The 20914-nt window shown below is 36.9% G+C and overlaps 1 protein-coding gene across 2 annotated transcripts; it reads right to left on the bottom strand.

Annotated features, from left to right (window-relative positions):
* Window positions 1-1405: 1405 nt before the first annotated feature.
* Window positions 1406-19290, bottom strand: LOC140794302 (uncharacterized). 2 transcript variants are annotated; one of them, XR_012110113.1, is made up of 16 exons: window positions 18784-19290; window positions 17856-18514; window positions 15792-17048; window positions 15594-15665; window positions 9920-9991; window positions 9741-9778; window positions 9565-9652; window positions 9333-9482; window positions 7420-7611; window positions 7270-7349; window positions 7118-7190; window positions 6904-7005; window positions 2361-2475; window positions 1946-2033; window positions 1637-1870; window positions 1406-1548 (listed from the first exon to the last, which is right to left on the bottom strand). XR_012110113.1 is itself a non-coding variant. In XM_073146286.1 (15 exons), the coding sequence occupies exons 1-15, from the start codon at window positions 19136-19138 to the stop codon at window positions 1687-1689; spliced, it is 3525 nt and encodes a 1174-aa protein (XP_073002387.1). In that variant the 5' UTR covers window positions 19139-19290; the 3' UTR covers window positions 1406-1686. The 2 variants fall into 2 exon arrangements, 1 of the variants encoding a protein (XP_073002387.1); XM_073146286.1 differs by having other exon boundaries at window positions 1406-1870.
* Between the last annotated feature and the right edge of the window lie 1624 nt (window positions 19291-20914).

Raw genomic sequence — 20914 nt, forward strand, 5'->3', positions numbered from 1 at the left:
TATATTGCACAAGATATCATGCAGATGTGCTTTGGAATGTTAGATTGTCAAAGAGACTTTGTATTATGAATCTAGCTATTCGTTAGTCTTGAATGGCTGCCAAAAGATTTCAAATACTGCCTTTCAGTTTACCTTTGCTATACTCTAATGTTGAACTGACCATCTTTATTCTTTAGTGTTGTCACTTATAGCAAATTAAGCGTTCTTGCTTTTTTTCCATTAGCAAAGGTTAATTTAGGGCAAGGCTCAGTATGTAAACATTAAGATACGGTCTCAGCCAAAAATTCTAGAAAATTATAGGTGAGCAATATAATTTCAAACAGGTTGATATCTGGATGCAATCCTTACTTGAGAGAACCCATTGAATGCAGGCCAAGTTGTGGGGTTTTGCACTTAATCTTGAAGATCTAAACAGTCGTCATATCTTGTGTATAAACTAAAAAATACATAAGTTTTCAGATGCAATGTTGATTAGGTTCATCTATCAGCAATGCACTAAGCAGCCGATTCACAGATAGATCACAACAAACCAAGAGCAACCCAATCATGGGCAAATCACAATTCACCCAGTAGCTTAATCACGTCTTACCAAATAACGAATGAATTCAACTATCCTATGCAGTCCGATGTGATCAAATGCTGCCTGATTTAACCAAAATAACAGATTTGCATCCGGTTGGGAATAGAAAAAATTCAGCTCGAACTCTGGGCTGCTCCATATTCAGATCTCATATTCTGTATTATGTAAGACCAATGGATTCTTTTTCTTTTTCTTTTTCTTAAAAGACCATTTGATTTGAAACATCAGGAAAGAGTCAGAGATAAAATGGATCCCAGCATCTAATCATAGTTAAATCTACTTTCAAGTGGCTATCAACTAATGCTTCACTGCTTCCAAGTAGCAGCTAACTATTTACTGTCAAGAATCATATGTAAATTTGTAAATCATCTCTAGAGAATAATATGAACCTTTCGACGGCATGCATTCTTGGTTCCTTGCTGTTCTCTTTTCAATTTTTTGGGTCTACTATTCCCTCTGCAGACAATCTCAAAACTATTTTATGGATTAACAAAAAGAAAAAGAATAGATTACTGAAAAGGGTACTGAGTAAGCATGTAATATAGTTTTAACTTTTAAGATGAATTCTATCCCCCGTTGTATATATAACCCAGAATGTACCCCCACTCCCTCTATTCTTTTCTGGATTAAGAAAACAAATTCAAAGTACCTAAATACCAACAGCCTTCCGCCCTCCAGTGAAATTATAAGTCACTTGCTGGAATAGCTAAAAGTGCTTTTTTGAAAAGTTATTTATGATCAGAACGCATCCTCTAATTTGATAAGAACTCAACAGGAATATTGACAAAAAAGTCTTATCTTGTGACGTGACTATACTGTGGAAAATTAGCAAAATCTTTCTGCTTCCATGGATTCAGCAAGAAGCTAAAACACATTCAAAGTTGTTGAGGAACCCAGGCCAATGCTATACTTACATTGAATCTCCTCAAAGGTTGGGTTCTGTCCTGACTCTTGAAAGAATCTCCTGACTTCAGGGTCAATACAGACAGTGAACTGGGTAAGATTTCCATATTTAGTATCATTGCTATACCACTAACAGCCAACAAAATGTACCACCTTTTGCCAAGTTAGGTGATATAGGAGGATAAGGATGCCATGCTGAAACCTTATGTTCCCGATGAAGAATAAACAATCTTTGATATCAACTGGCAGAGCCTTAGAATCATTGGACGACCACCTTGAATCTTCTGAACAGCAGCCATTATCCCATCCAAGACCACCTGCGGAAGAGTGGTCTGGGATTCACATATCTTCATCTGCAATTCAGATGGTTCAGAAGGATAGATTGCACTGCAGGCACACAAAAGGTCGATGTGAGCATGACAATATATTTTTAGAAGTTTGATCTTGGAAGAGTTAGCGCACCTATGCAGGTCACTCATGTTCAGAGAAAGGGCCATCTTCCTGCCACTCTTGATATTCATGAAACAAAGCTGCAACTCAAGTTCCCTTGCTGAATACAAAGCAAATCACTCAGTTGTAACGTCATGTCTTATAATATTACAAAGAGATTGCTGTGCTTGAATGTGATTATTTGTCATGACATAAATATATCAATTTGATGAACCAATGGACTCAGTACAAGCTATGCTTGCTGCCCCAGCTATAGAACATATAGTTCGCTTAACTGATAGACTAAAACAATCAGGTGTTATAAACCTATTTTTGGAGGGGTAAAAAAGTCAATTGGTGTTAATGCATCACTGATTGATGAATATTAAAGTAACAGCAAAGTACTAGGAAATGTAAATGAAAGACTGATAATGATTAGAGAGCAGACATGAATTGCAGGATCGAGATGAAAAGGTTGAGAAGGTTAGATTTAATAACTCCATTCCAGCAACTTTAACTTCTTCGAGCACATCAACTAGATTACCCAGAACCAAGCTGGTTTCCTGCATGAACAGCTCTCTCTGTTAGCATGTGGTCGGTCAAGAGACATGTCAACATAAAAAGGTAGCTACATCCGGGACTTCAACTTCTCTGTCTCATCAAAATGGAAGGAACAAAAATGATATCTTAGGGACAAAGGAAGAACTTGCAACAAATAAATAAAAGCACAAGGGTAAATTGCATACCCAATCAGTGCATACTAGAAATAAAATTAAAATACCTCATCACAGACAGCATATATGTTTAGAAGGGAGAAAACTGATACGTTAACTAAAATATAAAATGGAATAAAGCGTCCAGATTACACATTAAAGTTACATTTGCCTAGAATGATATAATTATCTCTCTAAGTACTTATTTAGATGATGAACATTCTGACCTCCATTTCATCTGAGCATCCAATCATTCAAATTGAGAACATATGCTCGATGCTTTTTTATTTTACTAGAGTTGGAACCATAGTCTATCCATTTATTCACTAGACCCAACTATAATCCCCCAAAAATCAAACAATCCTTTGGAACCATAATGGTCCCTTAAAATTGAACTTTCTACGTTCATTTTACTCTACTAATTAATCAATTAAAATATAAAATAATGAATTAATTTTGTTACTACATTTTTTTCCATTTATTACCTTTGAGTATTGGCTGTCAAAATAATTGATCCTGCTTGAGCTTAGCTCAAGCTTTGCTTGATTAGGCTCGATCAAGCTCGGCTTGAAAATGAGTCGGGCCAAGATAGATCTCCAAAATAGGCTCAAAATAATTTCAAGCTAAGCTTGATCATGAGCCAGCTCAATCAAGTTGGTTCGATGAGGTTCGAAATATTAATATAATAAATAATATTATATATATAATATATATATGAGTAATATGAAAGATAAATTAGTTTATTCTTTTATAATCGTTATAGTTGAATCATGCCATATTTGAAGTTTGATTAAGCTTGAAATTAGGCTTGAATTGATTAAGGCATGAAATTGCTTATTAATCAACTAATTTAAGCTAAAGCTTGGCGCCAACTCGAAATTGGCTCAAATTGAAATGATATCAATTCAAACTTGATCCAATATCCAAGTTTGAAATTATTTTCAATTCAAGCTTGATTAGAGCTAGGCTCGATCATCAAAGCTCGGCTCAATTACACCCCTACCTCTGAGGACCTTCAAGCTTCATCACACTTGGTATGCAATTAATATAGCTGATCTAACTTGTTTCACAAGAAGGGAGGCCACTCGAGAGCAGCAGGATGAGTGAAAAGCTGTGGAGTTTCTGCATGCATCTCTCCAAGTCTCTAAGTTCGGGAGTCAACATAAACATCCTATATCCTCATCTTACATAAAATTATTCGAGTCTTACGTACTTATCTCATAAACATTTCCTCCCAAGATATAAAATGACCTTTTTGGAGTAGAACACCTTGTCCTTGGGTATTTTGCAGCTTCTGCAAACATGTATATATATTATATACATATTAGCTCCACTCTAGTTAAGAGCCCGAGTTTCAATGCTAAATGGCTCCCGCTTCTGATGGAAGAAAACAGAGGCAAAGGAGACATCGGAGGCTTAAATATATCTGGCCAATATGACTTCTAAGATGAACTGTAGAAGATGGCTAAACAAACAATGTCAGTTTCAACCTGAATAGAATAATTGTCTAGTTTATGCAGGTGAAGTAACAAGAACCAATCCAGTCAGAAGTATCCAGAAAAGCCTGATCCAAGTAGCATGTTACATTTAATATGAAATGCTATCTACAGTGCTACAGAGGCTGTTATCACATATTTCTTACTCCTTTATTATTATTATTATTTTGACTAACAAGCCATTTCTGAAACCTAGAAAATTACTGCCCAAATTATTCAAACAATAGCATACATGTCCAAATATAGCCTTTTTACAGAAATATAATGAGAAAAGGAAATAAAAGGGTGTTCAGACCATGGTTCCAAGTTTCAGCCGATTCATGCCGAATTTAGGCCAGGTATCGGCTAATACCCAATCCGTATCTGGTCGAGATCGGCCATATTGGTGGATCCCGCCCAATACGGGCTCTCCCTCTCTCTTTTCTCACTCCATCTCTCTTCTCTCTCTAATTTTTTCAGTTCTTCTCTCACCGGTGCACCATCTCTCTCATTTCTCTCTACTCTCTCCCTCTAGCATCTCCCTCTCTCTTCTTCCTCTTTCTCTATCTCTCTCTCTCTCTCCTTCAATAAATCTGCTGCAGTAACATAGTGAGATAGAAAGACGAGAGAGAGAGTGGAGAGTGAGAGAAAGAGAGAGGGAGGAAGAGATTGAAGGGAAAAGGAAGGGAGAGAGAAGAAATGAAACAAAAAATCATTAAAAAAAATTACCTTGTGACAATAAGAGAGGGAGGAAGAGAGAAATAGAGAGAATGAGGGATAGAGAAGAAATAAAAAAAATAAAATTTGCCTTGTGACAATAAGAGAGAGAAGGTAGAGAGAAGAAAGAAAGAAAAAATTAGAAAAAACTAAATTTGCTTTGGCAGTAATAGAGAAAGGGAGGAAAAGAGAGTCAATTCAGTATTTATCAAAATTTTGAATAAGTTAATGTAATTTTTAGTTTTTAGACTTTATATGTAAATAGTTATTATTTTCTTATTATTTTTCTAAAATTTTAGAAATTTTCCGATATTTTTAAATAATATTAAAATTTATATGATTAAAAAATAGTCCAATCTGATACGAACAGCCGATACAGTCGATACGACCGATATGGCCTATACATATCGTTTTTCCGAATAACCGATCCCAATCCCGATATCGAGTTTTGGAACATTGGTTTAGACTTTCTAAGAGGTTAGGAGAAAAAGTAAAAGGGAACAATACAAGGTTCTAACTTCTAAGAATCGATATCGGTATCAATCATCGGAGAAAACTATATGTATCGACATTATTAGTTGTTTCGGCCAATGTACCAACCATTTTAGTTTTGGACTATTTTTTAATTAATTAAATTCTAAAAAAATAATATAAAATATAGAAAAATCTTATAAGTTGAGGAAAAGAAGGATAACAAATTTAGATTAATCGTATAAGAAAATAACAACATAATGCAAAGAGTGCATATACTAAAAACAATATTGACTTCCCAATGAATTTTATAAATACATGTGCTCATTACCATAATCAACTCTACAACAAAGGCGGTAAGAAGCCTCATGTGGATAAGGCTAGCAACCATCTTGCAACAGAGATGAGCATAGGGTTGTTAAAAGAAAAACTAAAAAGGATGGAGTGAAGAAAGAAAAAATAGCAACAAAAGAAAAATAGGAAGGGAAAATAACATGCAAACCTCAAGACATCAAGAGATCAATAATTGATGTCTTAAGTTGTATTTAGGTTGGATGCAGCTTATGGTGCATTCCACATGTAGTCTCTGTATAAAGAAAATTTCTAAGGTTTGTGTTTCGGCTGATACGGAACCGATATAGTCAATACTGAACTGAGACCAAAGAAAATTTGGTTTTAACCTTGGTTGGTAAGAGCCAAAACCAATATCAGCCAATACATATTAAGATCAGCAGACACTTCAAACCATGGAACAAAATCCTACGCAAAAACAATTAAATAGACTAGCTAGACACAGCCTAGGAAGCATAGATATTTCTATCTTTTAATCATATCATATTGGATATTGTATCAAATACAATATTCATCAGATACTTATAGGAAACATATTGGATATGTCATCTATGTAGCAATTTTCTCAAAATAACAATAAAAGTAAATACTCTTTGATACCCCTAGTGTAGCTCTTGGATACACTTTTCACTTGAGAGTTAAAACTAAAAATGAATTATCTAGAATCACTTTATTGGGCATGACATATCAATGTGAAGAACATACTAGGATTTAGTGCCATAATCAACTTGTGATTTATTATAATTTCTCTTCTTTTGTCTTGGTATTAGTAATTAACATATTGTAATAAATGGATAAATTTGTTAATAACTATTGCTTATGTACGTAATATCATTTATTATAACAATAATCTTAATTATATACAATGCAAGCATAAACAGGTATATATTTTATTTGTAGAGGCTTGTTCACACACATAAAATAATATACATGTGTATAAATATTATGTATCCTTAGCATACCATATCCTTATTTTTCAAGATTTGTTGCATATTTAGTATCTGTATCCATGTTTCTTAGCAAATATAATATTTCTTGTATCCACATTCATTTTCTAGAGTACTTCTGAAACTAATCAAGTCATGAAGCAGACAGATATTGCAGACGAACAGATCACAAGTAAAGAGGAGGCTGGTCAAAAGTCTCAAGACTATCACATACAACCTAGTCATTGGTCAACGAACAAGAGTAAGTTTCTAACAATCCATGCCCTTGCAAAATGTGAAATACTGAAATGAAAAATAAGACAGAAGAAGTAACTCACTAATGCCTTCTGCTGAACACATATTAGACTGTCAATTCTTTGGTCACCCTTAGTGTTGAAAACAAACTCAAATGCTATGCATGCATTCATGTTTGGGAAAGCCTGGCCAAGATAACCATGATATTAGAAGATAATAGAAGATTTTATTATATCATGATATCTGAATGGAGATCAAAATGTAAACAGTGTCAAGAGGAAAGCTTGATGTTACAACCTTCTGTATTTTCGCTTCGTTTAGTGAATTACTCATAACTGTTCTTGAAAGTTGGCTGGCACTGAATGTGAACCTATTAACAGATAATTACAATATATGTAAGCTATGACAAACAAACTAGAAATATTTACAAATATCATCCAAGAGACTACCTTTGAGAAAGTAAGTTGCAGTAGTTGAGAAGAACATCACGGTTATTGTTCTTTTTAATTATGCCATTCAATTCCCATAACTAGAAAAACCAAAATTGTGTCAGAAGTGAAAAATAATTTAATTCAGAATTACAACCAAAATCATTTTACCCGCAGATCTTGGTGGATGACCCTACAACAGTTTCTGATCTCCAAATGCTTATTGGCAATTTTTATTATCTCATCACTGTTAAATTTCTCTTCTATCGTGCAAAAAACTTCTATAGATTTTATTGACCTCGCCACACTTTGTTCCAGAACTTTAAGTTCATGCCTCATTGAAGCTACTCTGCTGATATCCTCCTAGAAAAGCACAATTCGGCAAGTTAAACAATCTTTATATACACAAGAATAAAAGACAGAAAATTTTTAGGTGCACAAGTAAACAATTATCGAACAGGTTCTTCTCGAGTCTCATGGCGTAAGTCAAACATTTTTTTTACCATAACAAACGATGATAGCAATGACTTTGAGAAAATAAGAATTTCATGAACCATCTAAATATTCAAACAAATTAGTGAAGAGATGAGAGTAAAAATAATGAGTTGCTCGGGAAATAATCTAAATGCAACTGCCACAGAAGAGCAATGGTGGAACGTGCTTCCCTGCCACAGGAGGTTGCATGGTCAAGTCACACTTCACAGGAATTATTTCTCCTGTAAAGAAATTATGGTGGGTTGCACATTTGAGCTAAAGGTGATCTATTGTAGCTCGTTAATTGGGAGGGTTGGCCTAGATATCTAACCAATGTATTGAGGAGAGTTAGCCTCTTTGTATAGCTTATAATTAGCCTATGAGCTCATGATCTTATCCAAAAATAAATAAGTAAATAATCAAACAAAGTGATCTTCATCATTCAGAGTAAAACTCACTAGATTTTCGGCATGCTAGGTTATTCCAAATCAGTTAAGTGAGGAAAACTAGTTCTATTGAGAGAAAAATCTCTGCGAAGGGTGTTCCTCAAATCAATGCTATAAAACACATAACATTGTGAAGTTGGAAAGGCTTACTAAGCTAACCATAGAGATTGCATGCAACAAGTAAACTTGTAGGATTCGCTGAGTGGGGAGAAGGCAAGTAATGGAAGCTCCTAAACCAAGATAATTTGGCAGCAAAAATCAAGCTTCTCCACTATATGACAACAATTAATAAGCTATTATAGTCCCAAAAACGAGGGTTCGGCTATGGATCTTTTTTCTCTGTTCATTTCTATTTGACGCAAGGGTTTTTGTCGTATCAAATGTTATCTTGTCTTTACTTACTAATTAATCATCTCATATATATTTAAGAAATTATAAATAACTTTTTCTAATAACTACAGTAATAACTGTTCTTTAAAACACTATCAAAACAATATTCTTCATTTTCACAGATCTCGTGAACTCTAGCACATTGCCTACTTCATCTCTTCAATGTCACCATTGTTCCACCACTGTCTTTTCTTTTCCTTCATATTACTTGCTAACACACCTCGCTGCTTACACATTTTCTCCATCTCCAGCTTCACCCCTAATATTTTCATTCTCATAGACTTGATTCTTCAGTAATGTCACTTTTTCATCTCTTCACCATATTTGTCATAGTCCTCCCATAACTTATAGCAAGTTTGGAAGGATGTTAATTTAATAGGACTGAACCTTCCTGGAGAAGCCAGGGACAGTAAAGCCTAGACATTCCAGAGGGAAAGGGTAAAGATCTCAGCAGAGAAAAGAGAAGAAAGGAGAATAAGATAATAAGTGTGCTGCACTGCCAAATTGATATTGCTGGGTCATTCCCTATCATTTTTATTAAGGACCAAAATCATTATACTGAGTTGTTCCTCCCAGTTTAGATACAAGATATGGTAGACTTTGATGCTGGAACATTTTGAGTCTGACAGGGAAAATGAGTTGAGAAAACAAAAACAAAAACAAAAGCTGGAGAGGAGAAGAATAAGAAAAGAGAGGAGAGGCCAAAAATAATGTCACAGTTTCATTAATAAATCCATCGTTGATTCCAAAAAAATGGATAAAAGAGGCATGCACCTGATTCTTGCTACTAGAAATGAACTTAATCGAGTTAGGAAAGCTGTCCTTTGTTAGAGCAGATTTTTCACTTGTTAGACAAAGTTGTGAAATCTTCATTTTCATGTCATGGCATTCCTGAGTTTTGGATTGGGTTAGCTGTGCTCTGATCTGAAACCAGAAAAAGGTATTTGTGTTAGTAGCTGCAGATATATCCGAGTCATCGAACTGAAAAATAAAAATAAATGCTCACTCGTAATTTATCTATCTTGAGGCGATTTAGCTTCAGCTTTGCCTTCTCATATAAAAGCTCATCTTGCAATGATCTTGCCTCAGCTAGTCTGCACAGCACAATATAATCATTTTTTGGCATATGTCCCCAATAAAAAATACTGACAGATAACATCTCCAAAATCTTGAGATGATTACCTTTGTTTTTGCACATCACTCAAATGTTCGTGATTTCTCTGGAATTGCCAAAAAAAAAGCTTCTCATAATTGATAGATAACAAATTAGAATTTAATTTTAATAGTCATTATACAGAAGAAAAGTGAGAGACTAACGTTTTAAAAGAATATTAGACTAACAAAAGTAACAAATGACTTACCAGGGAAATAGAAAGCCCCTCATACTTTTTAGATATATGCAGCTCACCCAAGATATCTTTGAGAATGTCAAGCTTCATTTAGAAAAAGGAAAACAAAAATGTCCCACATATTGATTCATCCTTTAGACAGGTACCATAAAGAACTAAAAAAAATCAATCGTCAAAGAAATAGCACGTTATGATAGAAGAATTATATCAACAGTTACAAAAGAAGAAGAAACAATTAGAATACTCTCAGACAATACAAAGCTTGGTCTTCAAGATTCTTATACAAAGCCATGTACTACAGTGTCATAGTCACGCATACACCTTACGTTGGATTGCCACTATAATGATCCAATCTTTTCATGGAACATGGAGTTAGAAAGGGCATATCAGACTTGAAAAGGCTCCATGATAAAAAAGACATGTTCTGATAAACAACTAGTATGTAATATCAACTCTTTAGAAAAGGGTACAGATCGAAGTAAAATCAAACACAAGAGGGACCTGCTATGAAGCCTAAAGAGTTAGTCGCAAAAGTGATCCACCTAACCAATTGTAGTTTAAGCTCATGTAACCAAGGAGAAACCTTCAAGTGCTCTATCATCTAGAAGACTATATAACCTAGTGAAACAATATAGACTACTGGAAGAGATAAGAAATATTGATGAGGATAATTTATTGCAATATAACTATAGACGAGATCAAATCAATCATTCTCCTATTAGGTTAATCTTTCAAGTCAACTGGTACTCAACATACTTTGATACCGAGAAAATTCCCTTGCCATACTTGAGCTGTCAGATAGTCAGCTTAGAATGTACAACATGTCTATGCATCCCCCTCACACGGGGCCCTTTCATACAACATGTGGACAAGTAGCTGTCTAACTGATAAATATAACAACTGGCATTTCCACCCAGCACCTTGATTGATAATATAAATAGGAACCACCACAGAAATTAACAAAGATATAACTCAGAGATCTCAGGATTTTTTGGTTATGATAATATGTTATTGTAACACCTAGAATTAAAAAAAAAAATCCCCCACACACGCGCCGAGCGCGTGCATCCCAGCCTGCCCCCACTGTCCTCTTTTCCTCCTCCGTGCACGCCATCGCTGCCACTCCCCTATTTCCCCCTCCACCCCACCATCTTTCTCTCCCTCTCCTTCTCTCATGCTACCGACACCAGAGCCGACGAAGCCCCCGAATTCGGAGCCAACCCGTGCGAACCCGAGTCCTAGACACCCCCCTTGGTAAGCCCCTAAACTTCTCAGCTAATTACAGTAACCATCTTCCCCCACCTCGCCTTCATCGGAGTTCCCAACGGCCGGCGACTTCGCGCCTAACCGTCCGGTCCGAGAGCTCCGGTGGGGAGGAGAAGTGGACACCTAAATGGGCTTCGGGCTCTTAGTGAAAGGGGGGTGGGGGGGCGGCCACCCCGGCTGCGGGGCGAGCTGCTCTCGCTCCCCTGTGGATAGGGAGGGAGGTCCTCAATGCTCCACTGCAGCCTCGGGCTCCGCTCCGTCGAGCTCGAGTCCTCCTCCTCCTCTCTTTTTCTTTTTCCTTTTCTTACCGCCTTCCGGCCGCCATTCCTCTTCTCGTGGCTGCGCCGCCGGAACCATCAGCCCCGGTGGTGGCCGCGCCTCCCTCCTCTGTCTCCTTCCCTTGGAAGGAGATGATGGAGGGTGGGGGGGGTTCCCCTACCAACCAAGTCCTTGGACCGCAGCCCACAAAAGCCCTTGTGGGCTGCAGTTGGATTGCAGCCCACCAAGGCCTCCTTGCCATGCTAGGTTGGGCTCGAGCCCAACCCAACACCCCACCTATGCACCAATAGGCTGGGCTAAACTTAAAGCCTAGCTTAAGCCCAATGGAGTTATTTGGACCCTATAAGTCCCATTTCCCTATCCTCACTTTATTAATTAGCCTAACCACTCCCCTAAAGACAAATTCTTATTACCTAAATAGTGTGAATTTTAAGATGATATGGAACTCAACCCTAGGGAACCCTTGACTCATGTGATATGCATAAACCTAAATTATCTAATAAGGTAACTAATTCTATTAATTCACTAACCTTATGTATGGCTTTACTTGCGTGAATTATTAAAATCGACATCGCGCAAGGATTTTGGGATCCCGAAAAAGCCGGCTAGTTGAGGAGAATTAGAGTACTGTGGAGATCTACATGCGAGTAGAGTTTATATGAGTCTAGAACAATGTAGTTGCTGATAATATACTCTTCATGATGTTATAAGAATGATAGTGTTAGCGCATGCATTTAGTATAACTATTATGTATCCTAGTATATGCAGTTGTTGATAGTATACTCTTCATGATATTATGAGAATGTTAATGTTAGCACATGTATTAGTGTAACGATAATCAACATATATTCTGGTATAAGACACTCTTGCATAAACATCTATAGTGAATGTAGAATGTAATGACCATGATGAATATAACATGACTTATACATTAACAGACACTGCATCACTTCCACCTATCATTAGTTAGTCGTGTTCTGGCTAGGCAATGCCCCCTACTCGCTCAGCCCGGGATTAAGGATAGAGTGTATCGTATACGACTTATACTATTAGCAGCCTACACCTGAGGTCGTTAGCCTGAGTAGCATTCAGGCAATTACACTACATGGTCAGAACTAGATTATGATGATAGTAAAAACATAATTGTGAGACGGGGATATATCTCTAGCGGTATCCGACGACGCAGGGTCATGGCGTCCACTGATGAGCTGAGAGCTCTTGACTATTCCGCTGAGGGCGCTGATGATTTAGAGATAGTGAGATATGGGCCTACGACCAGGGTCCTTAGTCTGATGGCCATAGACAACGGGTCACATGCAGCGTCGCCATGCATGTTTGGGTGATATTACCGCTAGATGTGTATATATCTCTCCTCGATGCATGAGATGATGAATGGTTATGTGATGAATAACTTCTAGAGAATATCTAAGTTATGTAGTAAATGACTCGGTGAGCTATGATAAATCATGATTAATGTCTTGGTGAGCATGTGATGACTAACCGTGCTGGCAGCGTACCGCCACATGGCACGAGGGGTGCTGCACGGCACTCGGGCGACGGCGACGGCAAGTGAGCGGCGAGCGGCGACAACGAAGGTGAGTATCTCGTTTTTTTTTCTTCTCTTACGGCACGTGCCGTGTCGGACCATGCCGGCCGTGCCTGTTGCACGGCCATCGTTGAAAAGAATAGTAAATCTTAAGTATATGCCTATCTTTAATCTGAAGTAAAAATACTCCACCCGTTTTGTAAGAACTGAAAAAAAAAAAATTTCACTCACGTGCAACCCCTTCTCTTGCCCATTACGCTACGAGTTAGAGGTGGCCACAAGTTTCTCGGTCGAATCCAAATCGAAATCAAAACCTACTCTTGTAAAATCAAAACCCTAACCCTAATTCTTTTCCCGAAGTCGTTATCTCTCTCTCTCTCTTCTTCCTAACGCCATCAGAGCTTATATCGCGGGATGGGATCACCGAAGCACCACCGAAGCAATCGAAGACCACTACAAGTCACCAAAAGCTTCGTGCTTTTGGCCTCGTGCTGTTAGAGATCTTCTTTAGAGCCTTGGTGGCTCAGATCACCATCAGCCATGGATGAGGTGCCTTCTGTCGCCAGTCACCATGACCGATCTACTCTCTCCTTGTTCGGCTCATTGGGGCCGTGAGGAAGGTGTTGGCGCGATTAGCGAACTGTCGGCAACAAAGATCGCCAACAAACTCTCTCTCTTTCACTCTCTCTCTCTCTCTCGTTGATCTATTCAAGGAAGAGAGCAAAGGTCAGGCTCGAGCTTAACCCGAGCCAACCCTTTTTATTTTTGGGTTCAGATCTGAATTTTGGATCCAAAAGACCCAACCTGAATTAATAAGTTGTGCGCTGCAAGTTAACATTAGGAGGTTTGAGCCTTAAACCTAAACCATTTATTGGATTTTGGTCAGCTACGGGCTCACCACAGCCCAACACACGAGTTAACGGGTTTGGGCCTTGGCCTAGCTTGATTAATAGGAATATGTGGGCTACAGATACGCCGCAGTTTAGCCCAACCCTTTGGGCTTAAATTAGCTCATTTTAATAATTTACTTAGTTTAAAAGTTTAAAAATTATAATATTGGTTAAATTAAAATATGTTATTTATTTATCATTAAAAGTGATGAATTTCCTTAGCACTGGGACAAAAGATTTCAGTCAATTCACCTAGACTCAGGTGGGTGAGTACACTCACATTTTATCTGTCCAATATTTCATACATTTTACATAATCACGTATTTTTCTATGTGCAAACTAATTATTATAATTTTGTGTGCAAAATATATAACGCAATGCATTGCTATAATTCATGCAAATAACAATGTTAATAATCATGAAATTGATATTTGGTATACCTTAGAGAATAGTCATAGTATAAATCGTTTGCGATTTTTCATGGTGACCCAAGTATACTTAAAAGTCCAGAGGAATCCTATTTTAGATCACTGTAATGACTTTCTTAGGTAACTCTAGCAAAGTTAGGAAACAATATCAGGTTAGATCTAAAGACTTCCTACAGTGACTCTAATCTCTCTCAATAGTTAGTTGAAGAGATAGGATGAGTTTATCACATAGTGACGCCTCCTAATGACCCTTAGGAGAATAAAACATAGTGTGTTTATCATATAGTAATACCTTCCGGTGACCATAACCGAATCAGCTATGAGAAAAAGACTCGAACGCCATCTTGAAGTGACTTCTAGTTGATGTGGATCCACAGGGCATTGACCGAATTGAGACATTAGACTATTATTGAGAAAATTCATTATATTGACAATAGGCATATTATGAGATATGACTTACATTATTATTACTTGCGCTATTATTATTATTATTGTTATAAGCATACTTAGTGAAATTATTATTCTATATCATTGGATTTGGATTTATTTAAGGTTGTCTATGAATTTTAGATTTATTTAACTTTTGAGTGGATTTCACTCACTAAGCTATATATAGTTGTTAGCTCATGAGATCCCTCTTCTAACATTTGGGGTACTAGTCATTGTGATGACTAAGCGAAATACACCAAAACCTTTACCTCCAATCAGGATTATCTTTTAGTTATTTTAGTTTTTACGTTCTAAATTATCTATTATTTCAATTTGGTTGGACTCACATTAGTATTGACATTTGGGCATTTCTATTATTTATTAGAGTATATTTATTAGTGTTAAATATTCATATTGAATTTCTTGTATTATGGCCTTGGAAAAATATTAGTTAAGACTTCGCGAATCTCAAGCATATTGAGGTACATGGCCGATCATGATTTCGATTTCAAATCATGACATATTTAATTCAGTTCATGCCACGTACTACAAGCAAATCTCAAGCCAATATGTATGGGGGATTGAAAAGTGCTTGAATATGATAGTAAGTTCAACCACTACATATCAACCAAAGCTTTTAATAGTTGGGAATCGATATATTATTCTCATCTATGAGGAAGAAATAAACACGAGGCAAATAAACCACAATCCCACCTACATCTTATGGTCAATAGTTTCCCACAAATGAAACACACGATTATAACAGATTTATTATTGGTGCTAACAGAACTTAAACAAGAATGTGAGATTCATTAAAGGCCAATATTTCACAATGAAAGATAACGTACCTCTTCCAAAGTAAGCTTGTGAATAGATTCTGAAAATACTAGTTTTGTGGCCTCCAAATTGTCTGAAAGTATCTGCAATGGAATATATTAAATTGTTCCAGATTTAAACTTCAATTTGTTCAAGAAGGAAATACATAGATTGCTGTAATGAGAATATAACACATATGAATATGATCAAAACAGAAAGGATGTTCCTACATGCGTCCCATCCTTTTGTATCGAGTTGCCTCCAATATTATGCACTTCATTTTTTCTTTGCTGTTGTTGATTCGGAGAAAACCCATACCCCCTATCCAGCAGTCTAGGAGAGAGTGTTTGACTTTGTGTTCTAATGATTTTTTTGGCATGATTTTCTTCATCACCTTTATCATGTTCTATGGTTCTTTTTCTCCCGCCTGAACCAAAATCTTGAAGAACTATGTTTTGAATAGGTTGGATATCCTGAACAGAAAAATCACTTGGAGTATCCCAATCCTGACTAGCTACCTTCCACTCAACTGTCAGCCTTTGAGGAGAACAATGAACATTAGAAGACACCGTCTCAATAAGATTGTGAGAGTTCAATGGATCCCCCTTCAGTTTTCTTGGTGACATAAAGGATGGAGAGGAAAACTTTTCTTTATTCACATTTAGGGTATTGCTGACAGCATCATTTTGCCCATCGTATCTGTATATGTAACTATTAACAGAAGTTTCAAAATTTGAATTATTTGGTTTTGCAGGAATTTCCCGAGACTTATTATTTTGATCAGAAATTACTGACTTTTCATCCACCCCAACTGTGGAGTTTACATGACTGTTGGCAATTTTATCATAGATAACTTCAAGCACAGGTTGGACAGCATCCTTCTCAGAGAACTTTATATTATTATCTGCTACTTTAGCTGGAGAGTCTCCAAATTCAAGTTGCAGAGGATTCTTGTGAATTGGCACTAAACTGGAGTTTCCAATTACAGGTGTTTCAAGAATTCTAGATCTTGACATGTGATCCTTTATAGCTGATATTCTCTGATCATGTCTCAACAATTTCGTCTCAAAAGATAGAGGGGGCCCTTGTCCAGCAGAATACTGTAGCAGTTTACTTTGAGAAAAGGCAACAGCCTCAACAAAAAGATGTTCGCGCTTAGCACGTAAGGAGGATACAGACCCTTGCAGTGGAGATTGGAAGGATTGGACCACAACTTTTGGGGTGTGCATTACAGTCTCAGATTCTAATTGTTGTTGACCATCTGTTGTTGTCAATGTAGGAACTGCCACTGCAGACTGAGGGGAAGAATTTGCAGAGTAATTGCACTCATTTAACTTATCCTTAAAAAGTGATTGGTTCAACTGATGAGATTGTGAAGCGAAGTTGCTTTTAGATGCTCTGTATGGAGGTGAGAGAATTGCCAAACCTTTAGTAGTTTCTGTAACTATATCGGACTGAACTGCCTCATGAACATCTTTGCAATATTCCTACAAGTGAAATTGTAAAGATATTACAGGTATTACAGGTTAGTCATTAATACATGTCAAAATTGACCCTCTTTAATTATTTTACAGTCACAATATGTGATTGATTTTGGGAAGTAACTCCTTGGTTAAAAAAAACATAGAACAATCACCAAGGAACACCTTTTGCACAAAATTTGAAATATGGCAACCAACAGAAACAAACTAATACAAAAATACAAAAAATAATTGTCTCTCTTCATCTTGGATAAAATAACCTTTGGCTAGGATCATAATATTAAGATGTCACTCTAATGTTTCTCTTCGAAAATTATGTTAAACATATCATTATCTTCACAATCAAAAGGCCAAATGAAGAAATAAAATACTTGCAAATACTAACTCTTACTAGACTTCAACATTCTATCACCATCAAAGACTGGAACAAAACCATTAGATAAGGCAACATTAATGTTACTGTCATGAAATATCATCAATGCAAAGGGTGCAACTTTTCCTCATGCAGCCACAAACCAGCCTTCAAGAGTTCCCAAAGATATATTGAGTTCAGATTATTTAGGAAAATCATAATCCTTGTATAGATGTGGAGATCATTCCTCATTGCTGATTTACATGCCTAAAAGGTAAAGGATATTTTGTAGCATATGCAGAAAAGTGCATAAGTAAGTAGTCATGCTTAATTTGGCATCTAAACTAGTAAATAAGAAGAAAAAAAAAACAGTAAACCTTTGCCAACTATTAAGGGATGCTACAAATATATCAACAAGCTAAATATTAATTTCACAATTAATGCAAACGAACAGACCTCACCTGAGACTTTTTACTTATTGTGGCACTTATACTAATATTTTCTTCCTCTGAAGGAAAGGGACTGCAAATTTTAATCTGATCAGCAGTAGGCATTGTGGTGCCTTCTGAAAGATTCAAGTTGAGGAAATCATCACCAGGATGGTTATCAAGCATGATGCTGTTGTTATCCTGCAATCCACACTTTTCATATTCTTTTCCATCAAAAACATCATCATCAGAATATACAACTCTAGAGGCACTCTTTTGCGAGTTGGGTTGCAAACTCATGTTCACTTCATCCAGAAGTGCTTTTAATGTAGGAGATAATTTCCCAAAATCATATCGACTTGCATTATTTGTTATCAGACTCATATCACTTGAGTTACCTCGACCAGTACTTGCCTTCCCATCAGAAACCTTTGTGCGACTGAATATCTTCTTGAATCCCACTGGCTCCATGAGGTTCCCTGCTTCAGTAGGCATCATATCCCCTGTGGGCGTCCTGAGACTTCCTGCTGAGTTGGCTGAACGGTCATCAAGTGGAGCAACATTGCGGAAATGTAATGAGAATGCCGTTGAATCCAGAGTAATGTCATGGTTGTTATCATCTGACATTCCAGACTCAGAAAGCCTCCCCGATCTAATAAAGCTGGTTGATACCGGCCCAAAGAAGTTCTCATCTGGTAAAGCAGAAAAAATATTATTAGAGGATATCACCAATCAATTAAACTTACGGGCAACTTTCCTAAGTAGGTGCAAACGATGAAATTTTAACTTCAAAGATGGAATTTCATAGGACAGAGGTAAATTATAACATGGTAAAGGAAAAAGGTGATAACGTTAGCATCTCACCCTTTACCAAACACCTTAAATACCAACATTCCTAACTAATTGGCTCTAAATTAGAATAATAATCAAGTTATGAAAACAAGAACTTTAATAATCGTACCATCATTTGAGGTCACAGAGCCAGCGACACTTCCTGGCGACGACGAATCCATATCCTTTATAAATCGCACTTGCTCAAAGTCTTCGTCTTCCTCCTCGTCCTCCTCCGCCACCTCTTCCTCACGAACAGGACCCCTAGAGTCGTCGCTGTCCGAGAGCTCGCCATGGAAGCCCGCCAACGACTCCCCGCCGGAGCCCGGACGAGACTCCGGCGGGGTCTCGAATTCCTCGTCGCGGTCGAAGACGTGGACGGCGGTCGTCTCCGCGAAGCTCACCCGCCGGGACCGCTTCCTCGCGATCGTCTCGTCGTCGAGCTCCCCAGCGCTCCGGTGCTCCCTCCGGTCCTCGGAATCCATGGATTCGAACGCTTATAGAGGGAACTGGATTGGATTTTCTGGGATCGGGGACGCTAGGTGTTAGGGTTCCGGATAGCAATTCGAAGGGTGGTAGAGGGGAGGGGTTTTTGGAGGGAAACAAAGAAGAGGGTTTCGCTGGGACATTTGCATGTGGAACAATTACAGATAAGCCCTTTACTTTACTAAATTTTAGTAGTCATTCTTTAATTGGCAGAGAGTGTAAACGAGCCGAGCTCGATGAGCGCGGTTCTAATCAAGCTTGGCTTGAAATTAATTTCGAGCTTATTTTTGTGATCAAATTTAAATTAAAATAATTTCAATCCGAGTCAATTTCGAACTCCAGCCAATTTCGAGCATAAACAAACTGCTCAATTAGCAATTTTAAGTCTTATCAATTTCAAACTATTTTCGAGCCTAAACAAGCTTGAATTAATTTAGGCTTGAATCAAGCTTGAAATAAAACCTAATATAACTATAAAAATATAAATATTATTAAAATATAAATTACAAGTAATAAAGATAAATAGGTTAGAAAACTACAGGCAACCAAAATATAAATTACAAATAATAAAGATAATTGTGCCAAAAAAAAACTAAAAGCAACCAAAATATAAATTACAAACAATAAAGATAATTGTGTCAGAAAATAATAGCTGAAATTCTGAATTGGTGAAAGGATTTTGACCTAAACCTGCGCGAAATGAACCAATCTAAGCCCAGCCCAAGCTAGATCCGCCCTAAAGCAATATAGGTGAGGCTTTTGACCAACCCGTCTAGCCTGGCCGTAGCTCAAGCCCTAGCTCACCCAAGCCCGATTCAACTAACTCTCCAGGTGCATAACATACCTACCTTTAGCACATGGATCGACATAAAAATCTCTTCTTTCCATTCTTTCAAGAGTTTTTCCTTTGCATAAAAAGTATTTTGCATGCATGCAATTGAGGATTTCGCAATAGGGATTCTCTATTTCATTTTGGCTTAGTTACAAATTATATATGTCCTCTTTGTGGTAATAACTTAGAGACTGTGAATCATATTTTTATTATCTGTCCTTATTTTTTGAGTGATATTTATTAACTTTACTCTTCACTAACTACTCCTTTCAGTTTGTTCTTATTGGAATTCTTAGAGGAAAGCCTTCACCAAACCTGATGAGAGAAAGGTTATTGACTTTTTATTAACTTTCGACTTGCTATTATTTGGTGGTCTAATTAGAGAGAGAGAGAAATAACACTACAAGAATTTATGTCTGAAGTGATATTTCTTAACTATCAATGCAAAGTACCTAATTGCCGATATAACTCTATGTTGGTATAAGGCATTCTATAGAAGCTTTTGTCAATAATACTTATGGTGATCTTTATATAACTATCACTATAATTTACATACGTTTATCTATCTGCTAGCATAGTTTTTGTTTGGCATTTGCATAACTTTCAAAAAAGTTCTTTTAGTGTCATTTATTTAACCGTCGGTATAGATTTTTAGCACTTTGAAAGCGACAATTTTTATTTTTAGTAGCGGTATTTTAAAAGCATCGCTATAGATGCCATATTTACGAACTATCACTATCACTATCACTATCACTATCACTATCACTATTTGTCTCTTATTCGTTTATATATAAACAAAAAATTGTAGTATTTCAAACATACAAATCAACAATTAAACCTGCACATAGTACTTTTTTGTGACTAAAAAATGCATAGCATCTAGTTTTATTATAAGCATACTCAAATATCTATAATTATCACATACACCTTCTAGGCAATTACT

Source organism: Typha latifolia, chromosome 8 (genome assembly GCF_019914945.1).
Source record: "Typha latifolia isolate L0001 chromosome 8, TyphaL0001v2, whole genome shotgun sequence".
NCBI classification, from domain to species: Eukaryota; Viridiplantae; Streptophyta; class Magnoliopsida; order Poales; family Typhaceae; genus Typha; species Typha latifolia.

What these genes read in the sequence shown, in the direction of transcription:
- LOC140794302 (XM_073146286.1), bottom strand. Translation starts at nt 19,138, where the DNA reads ATGGATTCCGAGGACCGGAGGGAGCACCGGAGCGCTGGGGAGCTCGAC. An exon ending in ACAAGCTTACTTTGGAAGAG is followed by an intron (nt 9,992 to 15,593) that starts GTACGTTATCTT and finishes TTCTAAATGAAG; the next exon opens with CTTGACATTCTCAAAGATAT. An exon ending in GTGTTCAGCAGAAGGCATTA is followed by an intron (nt 2,476 to 6,903) that starts GTGAGTTACTTC and finishes CTGTTCATGCAG; the next exon opens with GAAACCAGCTTGGTTCTGGG.